This window comes from Globicephala melas, chromosome 1 (genome assembly GCF_963455315.2).
Source record: "Globicephala melas chromosome 1, mGloMel1.2, whole genome shotgun sequence".
Classification (NCBI taxonomy): domain Eukaryota; kingdom Metazoa; phylum Chordata; class Mammalia; order Artiodactyla; family Delphinidae; genus Globicephala; species Globicephala melas.
The window spans coordinates 29,450,694-29,478,025 of NC_083314.1; the positions used below are offsets into that span (position 1 = coordinate 29,450,694).

At 35.0% G+C, this 27,332-nt stretch overlaps 1 protein-coding gene and 1 pseudogene across 1 annotated transcript in view; one reads left to right on the top strand and one right to left on the bottom strand.

Annotated features, from left to right (window-relative positions):
* The window catches only part of WDR64 (WD repeat domain 64), a 149,822-nt gene that overhangs the window by 23,686 nt on the left and 98,804 nt on the right, over nt 1-27,332 (bottom strand). Inside the window, exons 16-23 of the mRNA XM_030868587.2 lie at nt 23,824-23,954; nt 21,099-21,200; nt 19,841-19,910; nt 18,869-18,905; nt 18,127-18,266; nt 16,338-16,443; nt 4,278-4,336; nt 1,174-1,283 (exon numbers count right to left, since the gene is read on the bottom strand). Of these exons, the coding sequence (XP_030724447.2) occupies nt 1,174-1,283; nt 4,278-4,336; nt 16,338-16,443; nt 18,127-18,266; nt 18,869-18,905; nt 19,841-19,910; nt 21,099-21,200; nt 23,824-23,954 (755 nt within the window). The remainder of the gene's footprint in view (nt 1-1,173; nt 1,284-4,277; nt 4,337-16,337; nt 16,444-18,126; nt 18,267-18,868; nt 18,906-19,840; nt 19,911-21,098; nt 21,201-23,823; nt 23,955-27,332) is intronic.
* On the top strand, nt 4,485-5,216 carry LOC115859528 (protein-L-isoaspartate(D-aspartate) O-methyltransferase pseudogene; annotated as a pseudogene).

Genomic DNA, 27,332 nt, shown 5'->3' on the forward strand with positions numbered 1-27,332 from the left:
CCTATGTATCCTATGGTCTTCTCTGGGCTTGGGTCTATCTCTTAGCTACCCATATTGCTTAATGATTTGAGATAATTCTGTAAGAACACTTGTATTGAAAGTATTTATTATCCTTTTAATGTTGATGAGCATGACATCTCATTTCCTTGGGTGTGGAAAAGAATTGCAAATCAGTGGTTACCTTCTCAAAGCCCTTTTGTGTCATGTTTTATTTGTTTGTTTATTTATTTTAATCAAGATTGCTTTTATGATGCTAGAGAGGGTGTGAAGTAAAGGGAACCCTCTTGCACTGTTTGTGGGAATGTAAATTGATACAGCCACTATGGAGAGCAGTATGGAGGTTCCTTAAAAAACTAAAAATAGAACTACCATATGACCCAGCAATCCCACTACTGGGCATATACCCTGAGAAAACCATAATTCAAAAAGGGTCATGTACCACAATGTTCATTGCAGCTCTATTCACAATAGCCAGGATATGGAAGCAACCTAAGTGTCCATCGACAGGTGAATGGATAAAGATGATATGGCACATATATACAATGAAATATTACTCAGCCATAAAAAGAAATGAAATTGAGTTTTTTGTAATGAGGTGGATGGACCTAGAGTCTGTCATACAGAGTGAAGTCAGAAAGAGAAAAACAAATACTGTGTGTTAACACATATATATGGGATCTAAAAACAAAAAAAGTGGTTCTAATGAACCTAGGGGCAGACAGGAATAAACACGCAGATGTAGAGAATGGACTTGAGGACACAGGGAGGGGGAAAGGTAAGCTGGGACGAAGTGAGAGAGTAGCATTGACATATACACACTACCACATGTAAAATAGATAGCTAGTGGGAAGCAGCCGCATAGCACAGGGAGATCAGCTAGGTGCTTTGTGACCACCTAGAGGGGTGGAATAGGGAGGGAGGGAGGGAGACACAAGAGGGAGGGGATACGGAGGTATATATATGTGTATAGCTGATTCACTTTGTTATACACCAGAAACTAACATAACATTGTAAAGCAATTATACTCCAATAAAGTTGTTAAAAATAAAATAAAATAAAATGTTTGTTTTCTCCGGAAAAAAAAAAAAAGATTACATTTATGGTATATACTCAAACTTTAGCTTAAAATCCTTTACCTCTCACACCCTGAATTCACTATATGAAGGTCCATACCTCACTGAGCCATCGATGGAGGCAGTCAGCACCACTTGTTTGTCTTCTACATAGATTATTTGAGTAATTTCTAAAGAATGAGCACGCCAGGACAGCAGCTGTTTGACTTTCTAGACAGCAACAATAAAGCATATCTCATGTAATAAGGATGTACTGATTCAAATTCAATCTTGAGCAAAAAAAGTTAATCATTAAAGAGCTAAGCTAATGAATGAATGGTGTGGACATCTGCACAAGACAATGAAATGCCCACCCCAATTATCTCTTCTTTTGCTTGTTGAGGTACCAAAAATTCTATTTATAGATATTTTTTAATCTATACATATCCCTGGAACAGGAATTATCTTACATCTTTAGCAACTTATCATTTAATTGAGGATTAGCAATTCATTTAGTTGAGGATAAACAGATGACTAGATGAAAGAAAAGTCTTGGTAGAAGTGTTGTGGGGGGCGGGGACTGAAAGATATAATAAGGAGCAGGAGAAAGCAGAGTTAAAAAGGAAGGCCAAAGGTGAGATTGGCAAGAAGACTTTTCCTATTTCCAAATTTTATCCAAAGATCCGTGGCTAATTGTTTTTGTTTGTTTGTTTGTTTGTTTTGTTTTTGTTTTGGTGGTGATGTGGGGTATATATGATAATTATATACCACAAGGAATTAATAAAAGGAATGGGCCCAGCTCATTCTCTCTCAAAGACATCTTGAGGCTTGATTGGTATGTTCCTTCAGGATGTGACTTATCCTCAACTTTAGAGCCTCTAAATGGACTCTAGAAGAAAATTTTAAACTGTGTGAACTAGAGCTGTCAACTGGGGAGCTTGCTCTGAAGTAATATCCCTGTAAAATATGTTCCCTCTCTATCACTGATGAACCCAAACTAAGATATTACTTCCTCCTGCTCATCTATGTGGGAGCTAGAATTCTGGCAGCTTAGAGTTCTATAAGGCCTGAATTCATTTGGACTTTAACATAGGTTAGGCAAAATTCCTCCTAAATTTCTTGACCTTCTGATTCAATTCCATGTTCCTAGAGAGCCAGGGTAAAATCTGCATTCTTCTACTTATTTTCTTAAAGCTTTTCAAGAACCTTTGGTCATCCAAAGGTTATTTCCCTGCCTTGGGATGGGATCCTCTAAGGCAAGTATTTCAATAATATGGACCACATCTATAGTAAGAAATACATTTTACTTCATGACCCAGTAAACACATGCAATACCTGCACATGCATCTGAAACAAGTTTCAGTAACCTTTACAAAGGATACTTAACCTTATTATGTATAATGTATACTGATATTGTCTATTCTATTCTATTGTATTCATTCCACTCCACTCTTCTATTTTCATAAAAATACTGCTTGCCACTTATTAAATTGATTTGATGACTCCCCCTAGTGGATAACATCCTGTAATTAGAAAATCACTGGTCTAAGACTTTTTTCTGTAGGCATGTGAATATAATCATGTATTACTTTCCTTTCTGTGGATAAGTTTTGACTACCCTGTCTTTAGACTATCGGTATTCCATGGAGCATCTTTTAAACAGTACTGTTGCAAGAGAACCAGATTAACCTCTGATTTATAGACTGACATTTTCACTATAGTTGTAATCTATAACTGAATCTTGTTCAATGCATGGTACATATTAGTGTATGTAATAATGAGACATCTTATGACCAGATTCTGTTATATATTTAAAAATAAGCAGCCAGATACAAATTGGAAAATCGCATTGTCCAAATAAAGAAAACGTTGAAATGAGGTTGAATAGGGAACAATTTAAACACATTGTTAAAATAGATTCTCTTTTAAATTGGTGAAAATGCTTTAAAATCAATTCCACTATTATTCTAATTCAATATTAATACATAACTTTGTTTTAAAGATTTTCTCTGAATTTTGAAAGGTCTTGATTGCCAGTTTGTAGGAAGTCCATTTGCAAAAATGTAGGTTTTGAATTGTATTTTTTATCTGCTCAAATTAATAGAATATTGATAATCATCATGAGTAAGAGAAAACAGTTAGATAACCCTCTACTCATAGATGGTTCAAGCATATGATTGTTTTTGTTCCGCTCATAACATGCCTTATAGTTGAAACAGTAAGTTGAAACTTACTGTTTTCCATTTGCTAGCTGTATGTGTTAGATATGGAAAGAGCATTAGATTAGAGGGCAAGAACCTTGGTTCTGGCCCTGACTTCATCATTAACTGTGATGTGATCCCAGGCAGGCCACTCTGATTTCCCCTCTGCAAATTGAAGATAATCATACTAAAGCTAAATATCTGAACATTATAAAAACAATAATTGGTTCTTGGAAACAGAAAGAAAACCCATAGATCAAATGAAATAATGTTTGAAACAATAATCATTCTAAAACACTCTGCAGGAATCCTATCCTAATCCACGTATCCATATGTTAGTATTAATACCAATAATCCAAAACCAAAACATTATTATTTAAGTAAATATTTAGCTTTTGGATTTGAAGTATTAACTTTAAGGGAAATAAGCCTATGATAAAATAGTGCTTCTTTGCTGTACTCTTTAATTAGTGTTTAGTTTTTATAATATATGTAGTTATATTTGCATATCCACATACACACAAGAAGTGCATATTTAAATGGTTAACAAATAAGGATGTTGACATTTACATTGCATTAACACTAAAAATAGAATAGTATATATTTAATTATAAGGATGATTTAGACTAGAGGGGAAGAAGATTTTCTTGAAAATAATAATGTCTGGGAACTAGGCTGGGCTTGAAAGGAAAGGTTATGGAACTTTCTTCTATGAAGTTGTATAAGATATAGACAATGACTGGAGGACTAGATGATGTATGAATTCTTTTAAGCTCTGGGTTTCCACATAGACTCTAACAAATAAGTCAAAACATGAAACAGATGCAGAGTGACCAGTGGCTGGTTTGCTCACTCACTCATTCATCCCCTATTTTCTCCAGTACACCATTGTTATTTGCCATATAGCTTAAGTTTCAATAGTAGTATATATGACTTGAGAATAGGCAGTTGTGTCCTGTATTTCTATCTTTTGTGGTGTCTAGCTCAATTGATTCATTAATTAAACTAAAACTAAAGTTCTTACCTTTTCATCATGAGGTGGATCCAGGAAGGAACTAATACTGCAAAGGATAACGTGTCCTTCTGTGTGAAATTTAAACATTGGAATTTTTAATTAGATATTCTGTTGTCTAAGTAAATACTATTCAGACTTGTTTTGAATCAGGCATTTAAAATGGTAAATAAAATAGTATCTGAGAGGTGCAGTGGCGGCAGCTGCAGCAGGGACGCGAGCAAGGCAGTGACCATGTGGGAAGTGTTCTCACTCTTGGGAAGCTGCTGGGCACCGTTGTTGCGCTGGACGTGGTCCTGTGCCTGCTCTGAGTGTTCTTAGCGATGGCCTGAAAATCTGGTGGTGCCAGCCACTCGGAGCAAATCCACAACCTCCGCAAAAATGGAATCATCAAGACAAAGTATTTGAAGTAATGCTGGCCACAGACCACTCCCACTATGCAAGATGAAACCCTTATATGGATTCTCAACAATCAATAGGGTTCCAAGCAAAAATCAGTGCTCCACACGTGTATGCATATGCACTTGTACTTCTATTTGATTAATTGCATGAAGGAGCTAAAGCTTTTGATGTAGATATGGAAGTGGAATTCTTCATGTTTTGCATGAAGTTGGATCTAGTGGAAAAGTCATAGGAATTGATCACATTAAAGAGCTAGTAGATTATCCTATGCTTTTGTTTTCAGGAAGAGTGCAACTTGTTGTGGGAGATGGAAGAATGGAGTATGCTGAAGAAACCCCGTATGATGTTATTCGTGTAGGAGCTGCAACCCCAGTTGTGCCCCAGGCTCTAATAGACCAGTTAAAGCCTGGTGGAAGATTGATATTACCGGTTGGTCCTGCAGGTGGAAACCAGATGTTGGAACAGTGTGACAAGCTACAAGATGGCAGTGATATACATGGCTTTAACAGATTAAAAAAAACAAAAACAAAAAACCCCACAGTGGTCTAGGGACGAACTGCTGCTTTTTAGCAACACCAGCTTGACCTGTATATAATATTACGGTGGATTGCTCACCTCAGTCCTTAAAGCTTTTTGAAAATCAACAGCATCACAGCTTGTTTTGGGCTTTCATACACTATTTTCAGCATGAAAATGTGTGGTTTTGTGGGATTTCTAATCCTTCAAAGAGGCACAGAAGCCAAACTGGTAGAAGAAGGATGTTAAGTATAAATTTGTGTATTATTACTTTAACATGCCCACATTTTACTTTACATATTAAAAGGAGGGGTTCTGCAAAGTGGAAAACTTAGTTTGTGAATTGATTTTGAGGAGTGGTTTTTCTTTTCTTAGACACTTAGCTCTGTTCTGATGTGAATTTATCAGATTGCTTTTGTGTATCAGATAACACCACCATTCACAAGTTAAGTTTCTTGGATTTTGGACGTCTGTTCGATGCTACAAAGAAAATAGAGATGAGCTCCCTTTTTAAAGCTTTTGACGTGGTGTCATAGAATGGCATGTAGATACAATCAGCTGCTCTGTTACCTTAAAACTAAGCATTTGTAAATATTAAAACTTAAGAAGATGGCAAGTGATTTCCTTTAAAATAGCTGTTCAGATTGGACATACTTGGCATAGTTCTTCCTTTCTTTAAAAGTTATAGGAGACTTGTAGTTCAGTATTGTTTTCTCTGTTTCTAATTTGCTGCTGATAATGTATATGGATTTAACATGCTGTGTAAGCTGCGTCCTAGTTACTGAACGGTTTATGCAGTGCTGCTTTGCCAAATAAAGTTAAAAGTGAAAGAGGCAAAAAAAGAAAAAATTGAATCTGAGAAAACAGAAATGAAAGACGAAGTTTCATATCAATTTTTACATGTAGAAATTCCTTTTCATTTCTAGCTTAATAAGTCATAATGTTTTGCCTCATACACTCAAAGTTGTTGTAAACATCAGGGTAGATGAAATAGAAATGAATACACCACTACCAAATGGAGTCCAAGCTGTTATGGACACACAAATCCTACAATCCAAATGATAGCTACAAAAATTAGATTTAAAAAAGCAACAGTGACTACACTGAGCATCATATTCAAACTGCAGAAAATCAAATATAAAGAAATAATCTTCAGGGACTTCCCTAGTGGCGCAGTGGTTAAGAATCTGCCTGCCAATGCAGGGGACATGGGTTCGAGCCCTGGTCCGGAAAAATCCGACATGCCGCGGAGCAACTAAGTCTGTGCACCACAACTACTGAGCCTGTGCTCTAGAGCCCACGAAACACAACTACTGAAGCCCGCGTACCTAGAGCCCCTGCTCCGCAACAAGAGAAGACACCACAATGAGAAGCCCGTGCACTGCAACGAAGAGTAGCCCCCGCTCACCGCAACTAGAGAAAGCCTGTGTGCAGCAATGAAAACCCAACGCAGCCAAAAATTAATTAATTAATTTTTTAAAAAAAAGAAAGAAAAGAAATAATCTTCAAAGAAGCCAGAGGGGGGAAAATAACACCTTTTTTAGAGGAGCAAAGATAAGAATTACATATGACTTCTCAGAAACTCTACACAAGCAAGAAGAGAATAGAGTGAAATATTTAAAGTGTTGAGCAAAAACCCCACCAACCTAGAATTCTGTATCCTGAGAAATTATTCTTTAAAAGTGAAGGAGAAATAAAGATTTTCTCAGACAAACAAAAACAGAGTTTTTATTGCCAGTAAACCTGCCTTGCAAGAACTGTTTTTTAAAGTTCTTAAGAGAGAAGGAAAAAGATACAGGTCAGAAACTCAAATTTACATAAAGAAAGACATGCATAAGAGAAAGAATGAAGATAAAAACTAATAGATAACAGTTTATTCAAAATAATAACAGCAACTGTATTTGATGATTATAGCTTATGAATACTTGAAATGAAAGACAGCAAGGATGTTAAGTGATAGAAGAATTAGGAATACTTTTATCTTATAAGGTACTTGCACTACCTGTGAAGTGGTATAGTGTTATTATTTGAAAGTGGACATGGATTTGATGTAAATATATATTGTAAATTCTGGGGAGACCACTTTTAAAAGTTAAGAAAATGTTCCATGGTTGCTACTTGATAACGAGGTGCAGGGTGCTTGTCAGGGAAGAGATGCCCAGGTTGTCAGGCCAGGCCGAGGCTCTGACCACTCAGTGCCAGCAGCAGCAACAGACTCATGCCCTGCACTCAAAAACAAACAAATAAATAAACAAAATTTTAAAAGGAGTATATTTGATATGCTAAGAATGGAGGGAAAATGGAATCATATAAAATGCTCACTTAAAACCACAAAAGGCAGAAAAATAGTAGAAGACAAAAGAAGGGACAAAAAACAAGGGCATCAAAGAGAAAACAGTAAGAAATATGGTAGATATTAATTCAACTATATCAGTGATCACTTTAGAGGTCAACAGCTGAATAAACCAATTAAAAGACAGAGATTGTCAGAATAGAATAAAAGGTAACACCCAACTATATGTTATCCACAAAAAATCCACTTTAAATATAAAGACACATATAGATGAAAAGTAAAGAGAAAGATGTATTGTGCTAACACCAATAAAAAAAAAAGTAGGAGTACCTATTATTACTTTCAAAAAGGAAGTCTTCAGAGCAAGGAAAATTATCAGGGACAAAGAGGGGCATTACATAATGATAAAGGGGTTGATACTTCAAGAAGACATAACAATCCTTAACATGTATGTGCATAATAGAGCATCAAAATACAGAATCACAAGGAGGAATAGATGAATCCATGTTTATAGTTGGAGACTTCAACACCCAACTATCAGAAATGGACAGAAAATCAGTAAGGACATAGTTGAACTAAACAGCACCATCAATCAACATGGATATAATTGACATCCATAGAGTACTTCATCAAACAGCAGCAGAATACACATACTTCTCAAGCTCTCATGGAACATTTACTGAGATAGACCACTTTCTGAGCCATAAATCACACCTTAACAAATTTAAAAGGATGGAAATCATAAAATGTATGCTCTCAATGTAAGAAATGGCACAATGGAATTAAATTAGAAATCAACAACAAAAATTAAGCTGGAAAATCTCAAAATACTTGGAGATTAAACAACACACTTCTAAATAATAGGTCAATAAAGAAATCTCTATAGAAATCTAAAAATATTTTTAACTAAATGAAAGTGAAAATACACCTTATCAAAATTTGTGGAAAGCAGTGAAAACAGTGCTTATAAGAGAAATTTATAGCATTAGATGTATATATTAGAAAAGAAGAAATATCTAAAATAAATAATCTAAGTTTCACCTTAGGAAACTAGAAAAAGAAGAGTAAATTAAATCCAAAGTAAGCAGAGGAAGAGAAATAATAAAAATTAGAACAGTAATCTATTAAACTAAAAGTAGAAAATCAACAGAAAAAAATCAACAAAACCAAAAGTTGCTTGTTTGAAAAGATCAATAAAATGATAAAGCACTGCTAACTAAGAAAAAGGAGAGAAAACATAAATTACTAATATCATTAATTAAGAGGGGACATCACTACAGGCCTCATGGGCACTAAAAGGATAATAAAGGAATACTATGAACTCTATGCCCACAAATTTAATAACCCAGATTAAATGGACCAATTCCATGAGAGCACAATCTGCCAAAACTCACACAAGAAGCTAGACAATCTGTACAGGCCTACATTTTTAAAACTTTTAAAAAGTGAGATATAATTGATGTATAATATTATATGTCACAGGTGTACAACATGATGATCCACAATTTTTAAAGGTTATACTCTATTTAAAGTTATTATAAAATATTGGCTATATTCCCTATATTGTAAAATATATTCTTGTAGCTTATTTATTTTATACATAATAGCTTGTACTTCTTAATTCCCTACTCCTATCTTACCCCCTGCTTCCCTCTCCCCACTGGTAACCACTAGCTTGTTCTCTATTTTCTTCTATTATATGCATTAGTTTTTTTTAAGATTCCACATATAAGTGATATCATACAGTATTTGTCTTTCTCTGTGTGACTTATTTCACTTAGCATAATACCCTCCAAGTCCATCCATGTTTTTGCAAATGGCAAAATTTCATTCTCTTTTATGGCTGAGTAGTATTCCATTATATATATATATATATATATATATATATATATATATATATATATATATATATCTCACATCTTCTCTGCCCATTCATCTGTTAATGGGCATGTAGGTTGCTTCCATATCTTGGCAATTGTAAATAATGCTACTATGAACATTAGGTGTATTTTTCTTGAATTAGTGTTCTGTTTTTTTCAGATATATACCCAAGAGTGGAACTGTTGGGTCATATGGTCTATTTATAGTTTTTTGAGAAACCCTCATACTGTTTTCCACAGTGGTTGCACCAATTTACATTCCCACCAACAGTGTAGAAGGCTTCCCTTTTCTCCACATCCTCACCAACATTTGTTATTTGTAAACTTTTTGATGTTAGCCATTCTGACAGGTGTGAGGTGTTATCTCATTGTGGTTTTGATTTGCATTTTGCTGATGATTAGTGATGTTGAGCATCTTTTCCTGTGCCTGTTGGCCATCTGCATGTCCTCTTTGGAAAAAAATGTCAATTCAGTTCTTCAGCCCATTTTTTAAAAATTGGATTTATTTTTTTAATTTGGTTGCATCAGGTCTTAGTTGTGGTAGCTGGGCTCCTTTGTTGCGGCTCATGGGCTCCTTAGTTGCAGCTCACCAGCTCCTTAGTTGTGGCTCACTGGCTCCTTAGTTGTGGCATGTGAACTCTTTGTTGCAGCATGCATGTGGGATCTAGTTCCCAGGCCAGGGATCAAACCCAGGACCCCTGCATTGGGCGTGCAGAGTCTTAACCACTGCATGACCCCACCAGGGAAGTCCGAGTTTTGGAGTTTTATTTTTTTAATGTTGATTCATATGAGCTGTTTATGTACTTTGGATATTAATCCCTTATACAGTTAATATCAATTGCAAATATTTTCTCCCATTCATTTTGGTTGTTTCTTCATTTTGTCAATGGTTTCCTTCTCTGTGCAAAACTTTTAACTTTAATTAGTTCCCATTTGTTTATTTTTGCTTTTATTTCCTTTGCTTTGGCAGACAGATACAAAAAATATATATATTGCTACAATTTATGTCAAAGAGTGTTCTGCCTATGTTTTCCTCAAGGAGTTTTATGGTTTTCTGTCTTACATTTAGATATTTAATCCATTTAGAGTTTATTTTTGTATATGGTATGAGAAAGTGTTCTAACTTCATTATTTTATATGTAGCTGCCCAGTTTTCCCAGCACAACTTATTGATGAGACTGTCTTTTCTCCATTGTATACTCTTGCCTCCTTTGTCATCAATTAATTGACCATAAGTGTGTGGGTTTATTTCTGGGCTCTGTATTCTGTTCTACTGATCTGTGTATCTTTTTTTTCCCACCAGTATCATACTATTTTGATTACTGTAGCTTTGTAATATAGTCTGAAGTCAGGGAGTATGGTTTCTCCAGCTCTGTTCTTCTTTCTCAAGGTTGTTTTGGCTATTCAAGGTCTTTGTGTTCCCGTACAAATTTTTTAAATTGTTTGCCCTAGTTTTGTGAAAAAATGTCATTGGTATTTTGATAGGGATTGCATTGAGTCTGTAGATTACCTTGGGTAGTATGGTCATTTTAACAATGCTAATTCTTCCAATTCATGAACACTGTATATCTTTCTGTCTGTTTGTGTCATCTTCAATTTCCTTCATCAGAGACTTGTAGTTTTTTAAGTATAGGTCTTTTACCTCCTTAGGTAGATTTATTCCAGGTATTTTATTCTTTTTGATGCAATGGTAAATGGGTTTTGTTTCTAAATTTCTTTTTCTGATAGTTCGTTGTTAGTGTATAGAAATGAAACAGATTTCTGTGTGTTTATTTTGTATTCTGCAACTTTACTGAATTCATTGATGAGCTCTAGTAGTTTTCTGGTAGCTTCTTTAGGATTTTCTCTGTGTAGTATCATGTCATCCTCAAAAAGTGACAGTTTTACTTCTCCTTTTCCAATTTGGATTCATTTTCTTTTTCTTCTCTGATTGCCGTGGCTAGGACTTCCAAAACTATGTTGAATAAAAGTGGAGAGAGTGGACATCCTTGTCTTTTTCCTGATCTTAGAGGAAATGCTTTCAGCTCTTCACCATTGAATATGATGTTAGCTGTGAGTTTGTCATATATGGCTTTTATTATGTTGAGGTAGTTTCCCTCTATGCACACTTTCTGGAGAGTTTTTATCATAAATAGGTGTTGAATTTTGTCAAAAGCTTCTTCTGCATCTATTGAGATGATCATATGTTTTTTATTCTTCAGTTTGTTAATATGGTGTATCACATTGATTGATTTGCATATATTGAAGAAACCTTGCATCCCTGGGATAAATCCCAATTGATCATGGTGTATGATCCTTTTAATGTGTTGCTGGATTCAGTTTGCTAGTATTTTGTTGAGGAGTTTTTCCTCTGTTTTCATCAGCAATATTGGCCTGTAATTTTTGTTTTTTGTCATATCTTTGTCTGGTTTTGGTATCAGGGTGATTCTGGCCTTGTACAATAGAATTAGTTCAGAAGCATTCCTTCCTCTGCAGTTTTTTGGAATAGTTTGAGAAGGATATGTGTTAACTGTTCTCTAAATGTTTGGTAGAATTCACCTGTGAAGCCATCTGGTCCTGGACTTTTGTTTGTTGGGAGTTTTAAAACTGCTGATTCAATTTCAGTACTGGTAATTTGTCTGTTCATATTTTCTATTTCTTCCTGGTTCAATCTTAGGAGATTGTACATTGCTAAGAATTTGTCCATTTCTTCTAGGTTGTCCATTTTATTGGCATCTAGTTGTTCATAGTAGTCTCTTATGTTCCTTTGTATTTCTGTGGTGTCCATTTTAACTTCTCCTTTTTCATTTCTGATTTTACTGATTTGGGCCCTTTCTCTTTTCTTCTTGATGAGTCTGGCTAGAGGTTTATCAATTTTGTTTATCTTTTCAAAGAACCAGAATTTAGTTTCATTGATCTTTTCTATTGTTTACTTAGTCTCTATTTCATCTATTTCTGCTCTGATCTTTATGATTTCTTTCCCTCTAGTAGCTTTTGGCTTTGATTATTCTTCTTTCTCTTGTTGATTTAGGTGTAAGATTAGGTTATTTGAGATTTTTCTTGTTTCCCAACATAAGCTTGTATTACTAGAAAATTTCCTCTTAGAACAGATTTTGCTGTGACCCATAAATTTTTGGATTGTTCTCTTTTCATTCTCATTTGTCTCCAGGTATTTTCTGATTCCTCTTTGATTTCTTCAGTGATCCATTCATTATTTAGTAACATATTGTTTAGCCTCCAAGTGTTTGTGTTTTTTATAGCTTTTTCCCCTTACAGTTGATTTCTAGTCTCATAGCATTGTGGTAGAAAAAGATGCTTGAAATGATTCTAATTTTGTTAAATTTACCAAAGCTTGTTTTGTTACATAGGTTTATATTATTAAAGAAATTAAATCAGTAATTAATAATCTTCCAAAACAGAAAACATCAGGACAACTTGGGTTTAATGATGAATTCCACCATACATTTAAGGAAGAATATCAATTCTTTACAGTCTCTTTCAGAAGACAGATGCACAGGGAATAGTTATTTACTCATTTTATGAGGCCAGGATTACTATAATACCAAAACCAGACAAAGATATTTCAATAAAAGAAAACTACAGACCAAAATCTCTTATAAATATAGATGCAAAATTCCTCAACAAAATAAGCAATATAAAAAAGTTATATACAATGACTTAATCAGATTTATCCTAGGTATAGAAGGCTGGTTCAACATTTGAAAATCAGTGAATGCAATTCACCATATCCACAGGCTAAAGAAGAAAAATCATACGATCACATCAATAGATGCAGATAAAACATCTGACAAAATCCAATACACACTCATGATTAAAAAAAAAACACTCTCAATCTAGACACAGATTTTGTACCCTTCATACACAAAAAAACTGAAGATGAATCATAGATCTAAATATAAAATGCAAAACTATAAAAGTCCTAGAAGAAAATTTAGATGACCTTAAGTTTGGTAATGACTTTTAGATACAGCACCAAAGGCATGATCTGTGAAGCAAATCATTGATAAGTTGGACTTCATTAAAATTTAAAACTACTGCTCTACAAAAAGTACCATCAAGGGAGCAAGAAGACAAGCCAGGAGAAAATATTTGCAAAGATATATCTGATAAAGGACTTTTATCTAAAATATACAAAGAACTCTTGAAACTCAAAGAACAATCAGAAAACAAGTAAGTCTATTAAAAAATAGGCAAAAAAATCTGAGCATACACAACATCGAAGAAGGCAATACATATATGAAAAGATGCTCCACATCTTATGTCATTGTAGAAATGGAAATTAAAGCCACTATCACTACACACCTCTTAGAATGGCCAATTTCCAAAACACTGACAACATCAAATGCTGGTGAGGATGTGGAGCAACAGGAGCTTTCATTTATTGTTGGTGGGAATGCAAAGTTGTACCGCTACTTTGGAAGACATTTTGGCAGCTTCTTACAAAACTAAACATACTCTTACCAGGAGATCCAGAACTCATGCTCCTTGGTGTTTACCCAAATGAGTTGAAAGTGTATGTCCTCACAAAAACCTGCAGCTAAATATTTATAGCAGCTTTATTCATAATTGCCAAAATTTGAAAGTAACCAAGATGACCTTCAGTAGGTGAATGGATAAGCTGTAGTGCATTCAGACAATGGAATACCATTCAGCATTAAAAAGAAATGAGCTATCAAACTATGAAAAGACAGAGAAGAACCTTACATGCACATTACTAAGTGAAGGAAGCCAATCTGAAAAGGCTGCATACTATATGATTTCAACCACATGACATTCTGGAAAAGCCAAAACTGTGGAGAGACATTAAAGATCAGTGATTGCTGGGTTAAGAGAGGAGGGAAGGATAAATAGGCTGGGCACAGGGTTTTTGTAGGATATTGAAACTACTCTGTATGATACTGTAGTGGTGGATACATGTCATTACACATTTGTTGTAAGTCAATATTATGCATTATGGACTTTGGGTGATTATTATATGTCAGTGTAGGTTCATTGACTGTAACAAATGTATCACTCTGGTGCAGAATGTTGAAAATGGGGGAGGCTGTGTGCAGTGTGGCAGTAGGGGTAAGGTGTATATGAGCACTCTGCAATTTATGCTTAAATTTTCTGTGAACCTAAAACTGATCTAAAAGATAAACCCTGTTTAATAACAACAGAAAAGCAACAACTAATGGTGTCTGAGGATGCCTGATTAAAATAGTGACTCACTAGCAACCCCCATAAAAGTTCTTCTAGTATCCACCAAAGCACAGATAAAGGAAGCTTAAGGTCAGAATCTAGGAGGTCTTCTTTAATTATAATATACATGAGACTGGATTGGATCCCAAATGCACCCCCACCCTATTTTTCTAGGCCACAGCAAAAACTACAAATCTCAAGAAGTAGATGGCTTACATGATAGAAAAATTGTTCTGGGCAGAGACAAAGAGGGATAACCGTAAAAGAGGTGCATTCTAGGAATTTTGTAGATAATTTCAAATTTTAGTTCTATGTATTTTGTTAGAAAAGGCTTACCATATAGAAGGTAAAGTTTGTGCAAAAATATACAAGAAGGAGCACAATTTGCCTGATTTTAGATTTCTCTATTCTACTACAAACAGAAACAGTGTTTGTGGAAACTATGAAGATTGACAGATAAATAAAAATAAGAAGTCAAGAATAAGATTATCAGAGTATAAAAGGACTGGTGATGAGCAATAAGAAACAGATAAAATAAAGATAACTTTATTCATTTATTTTTATTGAAGTATAGTTGATTTGTGATAGTTTCTGGTGTACAGAAAAGTGATTCAGTTATGCATGTATATTCTTTTTCAGATTCTTTTCCATCATAGTTTATTACAAGATATTGAATATAGTTCCCTGTGCTATACAGTAGGACCTTGTTGTTTATGTATTTTCTGTATAGTAGTTTGTATCTCCTGATCTCAAACTCCTAATTTATCCTTCCTCCACCGCTTTCCCCTTTGGTAACCATAAGTTTGTTTTCTATGTCTGTGAGTCTGTTTCTATTTTGTAAATAAGTTCATTTAAGTAAAGGAAACTTTAAATAAATATTGTAAACCTACTGGTAATATTGAATGCAAACATAAACAATTATTTTCTATAATCTCCAGAAGACTCAAATAATTGTTGGTATGAAATAATTTGTTGCAACTTTTGTAAAATAACTTTTGAAATGAAAAAACATTTTTAAAACAGGAGATGTAAAATATAAATATTAATGTAATAGCAGTATCTGGATGCAAATCTCGAGATTACATTAGCAAATAATAAGTGAAGGAGTGGCTATGGGAAAAAGAGACAGGTAATGTAGGCTAAGCTTTCTGTTTACCTGGAAAGATGAGGTTTCAGTCTAACTTCTAATAAATGGATTTTTTTTAAACTTAAAAGTAAACACTAGTAAAATTAAAAACTGTATTTACATATGCATGTGCATAAGATTATGCATATACATAATCTTTCAAAGTATTAGAGAGAAGAAAAGAAAACTTAAGCTTAATTCAAAAGACAGAAGAAAGGAAATAGAAAGGAAGCATTAAAAAAAAGAATAGTGTTACATGAAAGAATTAAGACCAACTGTAGTAGTTATAACAATAAATATAAAAAGTCCTCTATTAAGAAAAATAATCTCTTTCTTCTCTAATTCATGACATTGCTCCCTTTAGAATAAAGATTAATGCAACATAACCCTTTTAAGATTAAAAATGAAAACTTTACATTCTTCCCAACATGTAAAGTAAGGGGATGGGTAGTCCTATACCCAATTTAAAGACAGAAGAAATAGATGTCTTACTTTAAATAAAGAGCTAGGAATGAAATAGGTTTTCCTGACATTCATTCATTCTTCTGTTCATTTGACAGCTTGGGCATCCTTCCTTTTGTCTCAATAAATGTCACATATTTTCCTATATCCATTTTTATACCATGCAGTTTGTTAAGATACCTGTGACCAACTACATAAGAGTAGTGACTTACCCACATTTCCAGTCAGTAGTATCCTGGTACATGAATCAGTATACAGCGATGTCAGAGAAATGGCAGCATGTTTTGTGAAAGGTAGAATATCTTTCAGTAGTCTTCCCTGTATAAAGTATGATAATAAATTCTATAAAATATCAATATTGGAGTTGAGTTTCTCGATAAATAATTTATCCAAAGAACTATGTCTACTAATTGTAACATGATTCTCTTCTTTGTAATAAAAATAATTTGAAATTATCTATAGGGACTTATTTCTTTGAAATTAAATATTGATAAAAGTGGAGACTATTATCATAATTATAAGCATTTAGACTGATTATTGTAGATCACCTCTATACCTGAGGGTTGTTTTTGCTCACTTCCCATGACCCTTTTCATGCAGTTCCTCAACCCTTTTCCAGTGACATATTCTTTTTTTTTTTTTTTTTTTTGTGGTACGCGGACCTCTCACCGCCGTGGCCTCTCCCGTTGAGGAGCACAGGCTCCGGACGTGCAGGCTCAGCGGCCATGGCTCACGGGCCCAGCAGCTCCACGGCATGTGGGATCCTCCCAGACCAGGGCACGAACCCGTGTCCCCTGCACCGGCAGGCGGACTCTCAACCACTGCGCCACCAGGGAAGCCCCATATTCTCCTTTTAAATAAACATTCTTTTCAGATTTAATTGTATCTCACTTATTTTAAGCGAGAATATTGTATTCGCCTTTTCAGAAATATCTAATTTTGAATATTGGCGCAAGATAAGGATTGAAATTTGGCAGAGTGTTTTTTGGCATTTAGTATAAGTCATCACTGGGAAGGACTTTCATATACATTTCTCTACTTGGAGATTAAACATCGAAGCTTAGGAAGAAAAAATTTGAATCTGCCGCTTGTTTCCTATGATTTAGTTAGATATAACCTTTTCTCCTTCTATTGCTCTCACACTTTTATTATCTATTTATCGGGGAAGAAAAAAAGCACTGCTCAAATACCAGGATCATCACAGGGAAAATTATTGCTACAATATTTTGTAGCATTTTCAATCCAAGAGTTTCTCATTAATAAGTTAAGAGTCAACTGATCAACTGGGAGGTTTTATCCAACAGACAGCTATGCTGTTCTGTGTTGTTGGATCTCACTATCTGCCATACAAAACTTGCTGTTTTCTGGGTTTCCCTCTAGAAAGGAGCCTTACAAGTGGTGCTACCTCCCTTGCCTCTCTAAAAATTTCATTGTCATCATCATCAGTCTACCCAAGATCCTTCCTTCTGTCATTTCTGGACTCCCAATTCAAACCCTGCCCCACTTTCCACCCCCAAATCATTTAAAATCTTTTAGTACATGAAAGTTATTTTTTCACTGTAAAATGTTTAAGGACTCTTAATACTATTGTAATAACTTCTTCCAATAGTTTGGATAACTAAAAGTTTATGTATATTCAACATTTCAGTGTTCTTACATTCTTTAATGATATATTCATCATTTATATTATCTAATGTTATTTAAATATCCAGTGAAATATATGGTGGGTTGTATTCATAGCTCAATGTAAAGAAAGATTTGAAATACAGTCGTTTTCTTAGCAGTGTTGATGATTTGATCTTCTGAGTTACAAAACTGACCTATTATAAATTTTGAGTCGTATTTTCAGTGAGCAGGCTGAAAAACTAGGATATTGACTAGAAGATTGAACAATAATAGAATTAGATGCTATACGGAACCTTAGAAGGCTAAGGTTTATTCAATAATCCTTTTTATCTTTCCTATTCTTTGCTGTTCCAGGAAAATAACAGGCCCCATCACCTCCAAGGTCCACAAGCGGAGATGTCCATCCTCATGTGCAGTGACAAGGATAGGTGGTTGAGTATCTGTTAAATTGGTGCTTTCCAGATGTTTTTTGTCCACTGGCTGTCGCTCACCTACCATGACATCTTTTTGCTCACCTGTTGGAAAATTAGTGAGTTATCAGTGTTTGTTATACTTGGAATTTCAAATTTTATAGAATGTAAAAGAGGAGGCAGGTAAGAAAATAGCAACAAAACAAAACAAAACAAAAAGAACCCCACATTCTTTTGTCTAGAATTTTTTTAATCCCAGAGAACTTCAATCAGGCAGAGAACAAAAAACCATTAACAAATGGAATCCTGTATCACTGGAAAAAACTAAAAGGGCTCATTTTGTATTCTACTGAAAAAGGCTTTGCACTGTACATAGCAGCTAAAACTAGATATACATCCAGTATAAGTCTTACACATTACAAAATGGCTTATGAATCTAGTATAAGTTTTAGGGAAATGGGCTGAAGACTAAGAAGCTCAGTAATATTTTGGATTTTTAAAATCTAGAGTTAGTAGTAACTAACTAACTAACTAGTAACTAAAAGGTATCATCCTAATGGAAATTCTGCTTCTTAGACTACGGAATTCTATAGCACCTTAACATTTAGTCACAAAAAGAATATATGTTAATTAGAAGTATTCTATCACCTAAACTCCCTATTGCAAAGGAATTGTTTTATAAGGAAGAGAGGAGATTTCATACCGACCTTTAACCTCACTGTCATGTATGCTCTGTTTGCTTTCCTGAATTTGGGGAGAAAAAGATAATATTTCTATGACATTGGAAGGAAATGAGATATATCGGATGAATAGATTTTTTTCATAGTTAAATTTATATCTCTAAGCATTAGGTTTAAAGTTTGTTTTTTTTTAAGGATTAGGTTTAAAGTTATTTTTTAATTAATTCTTTGAAAAGGTGTATTAAGAGATTTTCATGCTCATAAATAGGGTATTTGTAACACAACCTTTTCCTAGTGGCTCCGGTGTAGCATAATAACGAGAATAGTTAAATACCTAGTTCATGCTGTGTTCTTGGTGTATATGATCTCTAATTCCATTCACAACCATGCCAGTTAGGTTTTATTATTCCCTTGTTATTGATGAAGAAACAGAAACTCAGAGATTAAGTGACATCTCTAAAGCTAATCAGATAATAAATGGAGCGCTTGGATTTAAGTGCAAGTCTGTCTGACACACATCTTTACAAGTTTATTTTTTTCCACTAAGCTAGTGCTTTTAAAATAATTTATGCAGTGAAAACTTTCCTTCAGACAAAATCCTAACTAGAAATGAAATGTGTAAAAATATATAAAATTGGAACTGAGAACACAGTTTGAAAACCATGGCATTACATTACATTATGTAATTACATGCTGTCTCTTCCCTCTGTGAAATGTGTGTAATTGTGTAATACTTTTTAGCAAAAGAGATAGTCTAAAATTATTATTTTATGAACTTAAAAGTAGCCTATGTAATTTGTTTTCTTCATGATTATTTGCAGATATAAAAGCCTTGAAAAAATAGGAAAAAAAGATGAAGACAGTTTAGACATTGCTTTTTAGGGGAAACAAAAAAGTTCTTACATACATGCAGGGGAGGGACTTATATGCAACAAATCACTATTTTTGAACCAACATTGGGTATAACAGGAAGACATACTCTCCTTATTTCTTGCTTACCTTACTACTCTGTGGACCCTTGCTAGACTCACATTGGGATGAAGAACATATGGAATCCTGACTTGATCTCCTACAAGGAGAGGGAGGAAGTCCAAAGAGGAAGAGTTAAGATAATCTATCATACTCAAAGGGTGCTCTCCTCTGTTTTAATTTCAGGTGATTACTCTTGCCATCATCTGTGCATTCTGGTGTGCATACTGTGGATACTGCCTGGGTGTGGGAAATAAAAATCTGCTCTGTCCCACTGTTAAGGCTAGATTTTGTCCCAGAGGCTCTGACACTGAAATGGTGGGGAGTGGGGTGGCAGTGGGGAGGCCTGGAAAACCTGGTAACTTCTGCTCTACAGTTTCCAATTCTGCTAGAATGGGCTGAAAACTGGCTTAGGGTTCTGGTGCAGATATATATAGATGAGGTCCTAAAAATATTCTCAGAATAAGAACATTTCAAGTCAAGGAGTAGGGAAGGTGTTACATTCTGGCTCACTTCTGGATGATGATAGTACAGAAGCCTTTGATTTCTCTCCAGAGATGTGTTTACCATTGCCTATTGTTTACTGAAATCAGAGCTCTCAAGCAAATATAAACAGGAAATTCACCTTTTCTTAAAATTTAAAAAAAAAATCAGGCTTCCCTGGTGGCGCAGTGGTTGAGAGTCCGCCTGCCGATGCAGGGGACGTGGGTTCGTGCCCCGGTCCGGGAAGATCCCACATGCCGCGGAGCGGCTGGGCGCGTGGGCCATGAGTCATGGCCACTGAGCCTGTGCGTCCGGAGCCTGTACTCCGCAACGGGAAAGGCCGCAACAGTGAGAGGCCCGCGTACCGCAAAAAAAAAAAAAAAAAAAAAAAAATCCCCTGCTCTCTCAGAAATGAAGATTGCTCAGCTATAGTAGATGTCATATGAAAACTGCTGCCATATGATCTTTCATATTTGCCATATAAATCCTTTTTTCTGCTTTACATAAGTGCTCATTGAGTTGTCTTTTGGCTACAAATATGGTCAAGTGAGCATTTTCCCTCTCTGCTACTGTTGTAAAGGGAGATGTGGTAAGGGAAATTAGATCCCCACACAGCAAATTAAATCTTCCTGGGGACCATCCACTTACAAAAACAATAACAGGGAAGAAAGCTGAAGCCAACTAGTCAGCCCAACTATGTCTTCCATCAACTGTACCTTCCTAAATGCTGGGATGAAGAGAATTCTTTTTATATCATCCACATAAGTCCCAGACGGTATTTCTTGATCAATAAGTATTGAGTTACCTTGCACATTCAGGTTTACGAAAGAGAAACAGTATGTCATTAATTCTAAAGCGTTTAGGATCCAAGTCAGGGTCCACAGTGAAGCAATCTTCAGGTCTGTACCTAGGAATAAGCATACATTTACATGATAAAAATTTACAAATGTGGTAATTTACATTACTATATCATATATCCCATGCAGAACTAATCAACTCCTGAAATGTTCATTGAATATGGAGAAAAAACCCAGAGGTATAGCATTTGAACATACTTTCCTTAATAAGGTTCTGTATAACATGATCTTCTAGTGCTTAGAAGTCTTTTAAGTCAATTAGCTTGTCTATTTTTTCAACCTATAGTTCACAGAGTGAGCTCATATAACTTCCTGGTAGTTTCATACAGTTTAAAGAATAGATTTCTACTCTTTGAATAAGTAGAGTGAGAAATTTGAATAAAATGTAGTTACTACCTTCAAGTAGCTTATAATTAAGTGGAGAAGAAAAGCAGGTAATTTGATGATCACACTATTCTTGCTGCTTGAGTCTCCCATTAGCCCAGATTCCCAAGAACACCTTCCTAGGCCATTTCCTGGGAGCAGAGCGATGGTCTTCCACTGCCTGTCCTGGCACTTCATGGTAGGCTGTTAAGCCACACTTGACATTCCTTATAGCAAATAGACCTTGTAGCAAACTGTTCTTTTTCCTTTAGTGGAAATTGCCTCTGCTAATTTGGACAGATAAGTGATGAAGGACCTCCTGGAGAGTGAACCAAGCTCAAAAGAGGAGCTTGTGAGTTTGATGACTTGTTGAGCTCCAACTTTTTACATATTTCTGCTCTGCAGGTAAACTGAATAGTGAAGTGGACTATTCATTAGCAACAACAATTTCTAGTTTGCATCCAAAAAAAGGCATGGTGCTTTGAACAGAAAGAGAAAGCTTATTTCTCCTGACTGGTGAAGGGATCTTAAAGCAAAGTTTGAGGTAGAGGTAGAGATGGCCCCCACCAGGAATATGGAAACCATGTTCAACTTTAGAGTCTTTAAACTAGGCCTAAATTACCTTGGACAGTTCTGTGTTAAATTATATGCTATGTGAAATACTCCAGTGATTCTAAATCAATCGTTTTTGTATAATCATCTTGTTATAGGAAGAGGACACTGTGTATGACCCATTACCGTCAGTTATTTTTCTTTGACTGGGTATTGGATTTGCATGCATCCCTTGGTAAAATGCGTAGCACTTCAACAAGGAAGATCTTCACCTTTGAATTGGGAATATTCTCAGGGGAGCTGCCCTCTCTTTTAAGCTGTGGCAGTAGGACTATTTTCTCTGCCTTTTTAGTCTATATGTTTTCCCTAAGTAGTGAGTCATACACAAGCTGACACAATGTGAGAACTGAATTAATAAGAAGGTGAGGACTTGTGCAGTGTATATTGATATAGGAATAAAATGACAAGGATACAGTCTGTGAGAAAAGCCTAAGGGCAAGGGTTGAAGGGAAGGAACTGAAGGATGACAGGAATTCTAGCGGCAGGGCCTAGTAGAACCTGAGCTGAGGTACAGAGGAGGGGTCTTCCGAAACAGATACTTCAGCTAAAGGTTCAAAGGAAAATATACCCAGAATCAAAAAGGAAAGGACTATTTCCTCCCAAAATTTGGTTGAAAATGAAAACTCTGACATAGACTGGAAAGGGTCATGGAGTCCAGGTAGATGTATGCAAGGTACTATAGCTAGACAGGCAGAGATTTCTTTTGCTTTTTTTTCTTCTTTTCCCTTGTCCTCTTTGACTCTCTTCTCTCCTCCTTTTATACCTCTTTCCTTCCCCCAAATGCTTAGATAGAATTGATTTTCTTTTTAATTCATTGTTCTTGGCTATCTTGTACCTCAAAGTACAATTTTACAAACTCTCTTGACATAAGGTGTTCATACATGGCCCTTGCTTAGAGCCCAATTACACAGCTGGGGAAAGCTTATTATTTATAATCCATCCATAACAAATAATACAATGTTACATTATTTTCTTTATAACCAATGGTAAGGACATTTAGAAATGGATTTCAAGGGGAGGGTAAAGTTTGTGGAACAGAGCAAACCTAATTGGTTGAGATGTAGAATTACATATGTCATGCCCTTGTTAATATTGACCTGTAGTAATGTGTTGGGGTGGTGAATAAGAAGGAAAACCCCTCTTGAATACTTCTCACCATTTGACTTTGGTGACTGAGTAGATAGTGGTGTCAATGGGAATACAGGAAAAGATGTTTTGGGGGAGGGTAGGTTGGGAAGAAGATTTGGGTATGTGGGACTTTAAGGGTCTTGTTGGCAATCCAGATGTTGTAATTGCCAGTAGGCAATTGGATATGTGTGCTTGAAGCTATGAGATTATTATTTAAAATTAGTATGTATTTAAGTATTTGTTAAGGTTATGAATTTGGACAAGATTATACATGGAAAGCATGTACATACTCTAGTACATACTCAAGAAGAGTAAATGTAAAAGCACTTGGGAATACATATACTTAAGATTCACTTTATTCATATCATTCTGGGATTTAGACACTTAAAACATAGTCTCCTCGTGAGCATAACCTCCAGGAAAGCCTCCTTGAAAGAGTTATCATCCCTTTTATTTATTGCTTTTTTTTTAAGTATTTATATTTTTAAGTATTGAATGTTACTCTGGCTTTTCTGCAGCTCAACTTTTTATGGAAATGATTATATTATTTAAGGAAACAATGCAACTCACACTTCTTTGACAGTAGATGTTACAAAATTCCATAAGATGATCACACCATTTAAGGTTCCGGCAGCTATCAAATTATATCCTTCTACTTGTAATAGATCAATGCAGTTCACTTCTATACTGATGGCAGGATTCTGAAGAAGGAAGGAAACAGACTCAATGACCATAATGAAAACAGTATCTAAGCACAGTACAAACAATGTGCACACTTTATTATTCTGTCATTAACTTAAAACAAAAAATATATATATTTAAATTCTAAAGCATGAAAGTTAGTAAAAGCTAAATTCTTTTGGCATAAAATATTTTAATTTGTAGAATTTATTAAAACAACAAAAATATAGTCTCCTTTTCTACTGTCTTCTTCCTTCAGCGTAACTACCAACCATTAAATTACCTTCCCAGCTTTCTCTCCTTTTCAAACTTCTTGAAAGAATATTCTATATTAGCTGTTTTAACTTACCTTCCTTTCACCCATTGTCTGACTTCTGCTCCATGCCACTCTATGAAAGCTTTTTCTAATTATCACTAAAGACTTTCTACTGCCAGTGCTATTTGATACTTTTCAATTGTCTTGCCTCAAGTACTTTTTTGGTACCTACTATGTTAGGTTCTTAGAATATACAGCCAAACAGAATATCGGTGACCTGGCAAAACTTATAATACAATTCAAGAATTCAGATAAAGTGTTGATTACTGTACAGTTTTTTTTTGGAGAGTTATGTTTTATTTGACAGACATACTGAGGACTTCAAGCCCAGGAGGCAGCATCTCAAGTAACCCTGAGAAAACTGCTCCAAGGAAGTGAGGGGAGAGCTAGGATATACAGGAGTTTTCCAACAAAGAGCAACAAAAGATTACTGTTAATAGAAGAAAAGCTAGGTATCTCAATTTAAAGAATTTAGTGCTTTTCTATATGTGGGAAGATGCAAGAGTCTGGACTCACTGAGATCATTCCTTTGATATACACCTCAGCTACCTGGGGCCAGTATCCAGTGTTTTTACATCCTGAGTTTCCTCAGGGCTCAACTTCAGGAGTGGTTGTAGTCTGATGCCTGCTAGATGGCAAATATTCTTTGTTCCCTTCCTGAGTTCCCTCAGGACTAACCAGCTCACCATCAGAGATGACTGCAATTATTGATGACTGTGATATATTTTTTACTGATATGGCAGGACATATTTGATTTCTTAGTTCCTCCTCTTGGTCTGAAATTTGAGCGATACTTGGGAGACATTTCATGACCAATTTTTGTCCCACAGTGCTCAGAGTTTCTTCCCAGATCAGGCAAAAATTTTTGTTGATATGTCACTCCAGGTGCTAATTTCTGGATTAGGCCCTGTTGATAATTACAGATTCTCTGGATCCTCTGTCTTACTAGTCTATTATGATTCATGAAATGTTTTACCTTTTTGCTTCTTCCTATACCTAGAATCACACTATTACTAGGTCCATCCAATCTCTACAAATGACCCAATTTCATTCCTTTTTATGGCTAAGTAATATTTCATTGTGTATATGTACCACATCTTCCTTATCCATTCATCTGTCATTGGGCATTTAGGTTGCTTCCATGACCTGGCTATTGTAAATAGTGCTGCAATGAACATTGGGATGCATGTTTCTTTCTGAATTATGGTTTTCTCTGGGTATATGCCCAGGAGTTGGATTGATGGGTCATATGGTAATTCTATTTTTAGCTTTTTAAAGAACCTCCATACTGTTCTCCATAGGAGCTGTATCAATTTACATTCCCACCAACAGTGCAAGAGGGTTCCCTTTTCTCCATACCCTCTCCAGCATTTGCTGTTTGTAGATTTTCTGATGATGGCCATTCTGACCAGTGTGAGGTGATACCTCGTAGTTTTGATTTGCATTTCTCTAACAATTATAATTACTTTATGAGTCGTAAATGTGATCTATGTCCTCAAGATGTTTAGCTAACATCATCAATTTTGTTGGAGGCCTGGTGACAGTAAGAGACAACAACCTTATAAAATAGACAGGATATAAGTAATACAGCTAGTAACATTGACAAAGTCAATAGTGCAACAGGGAGACACAAAGCATAAACAACTTGGAAACAAAGAACAAATTAAAACAAATATTATAATCCAGTTGCAATAAACCATCAAGTTCACAAGAGAGCCACCTGGAGAAGCCAAATTCTGGATTAATCAGGTAGAGAGAAAAAGTTAAATGTTTCATCTTTTTTTACAAAGGTATACTTTATCAACTTGTTGTAGGACATAGCATAAGAAGAAAGATTTTTTTGGAAAACGAAGATTAAAGCTAGTATATTTTACAAAAAGTCATAACGTTATAAACTATAATTTTTAGTTCATTTGGTCCCATGAAATTAATTTCTGTTGATCTGGATGAAGTCATCAGATTTTCCATTAGAGTTTTGTCATTTGTTCCTCAGTTCAGTGGTGTTATCTAAAGGCTATCAGAGACTTATATTTGTTTAAAACAAGTCCATTTTATGAGTCTTCTTGAAGATCCTCATTTTTGTAAAAGCATCAGAGTAAAATAATGATTGTCTATAAAAGACAAAACTTAAAATAGCATGGTTAAAGATTTGAATACAATGCAATTGGCAAGAAACTTGGATATTTCTGTGACATATACCATTTTAAGATAATCACTAGAATTATGACTGATAACATATCAGAGCATATCAGATTTTAGGAATTTAATATAAATTTTGGAATATGTGTATTAATGACATTTATCCATACATTATAAGCTAAGGTTCATCTCCAATCACTTGGCAATGTTCTTTAAGTAATTTAACATACCAAATAAACTTAATTAGTTTAATATTTCTCTCGGAGATATCTCAGGGTTCCTTCAAAGCCCTTCGAAGCAACCCAGGGTCAGCTGGAGGCTAAAAGAACTTTAGTTAGAGTTTGATATTTAGGAAGTTTGTTAAAAATATAAAAAAGGTTTTAAAATGCAACAGGATCATAGGTCACTGCAAAACAATACTTATTCATTTAACCAAAGTCACAAAAATATTAAAAACAAAACAAAACAAATACAGATCACTTAAGGGCACAGAAACTCACACAATCTGTTATCAAAAAGGAGCACTCTAAGAAACTTTTTTCAAATTCCAGTCTTGTACTAGCTTACCTAACAACAAAATCCATTAACTTAATTAACTTCAGTCTAAAATTAGTTAATCCTGAACATGCATAAAACTTCAGAGTTCCTTTCCATAATCTCTCATCACTTTCTGTATCCATATTTGTTCATCCCTTATCTTTCCATCCAAAAACAACTAGCTCTAAGACATACTTTCCCCCAGTAAAATGTAACTCCATTCCTCATAACTTCTTTACTGAAAACACACATTCTACTTTCCTACAGTATACTGGAATGTTTCCTTATTATTCCTATTCACTTTAATTACATGTTTAAATGAGAATCCTCAACTCTTAAAAACCTTAATTTCTAGTGAAAACTAAGAGGTAAGCAATTATGAACTGTATTTTATGTTAGCATTCTG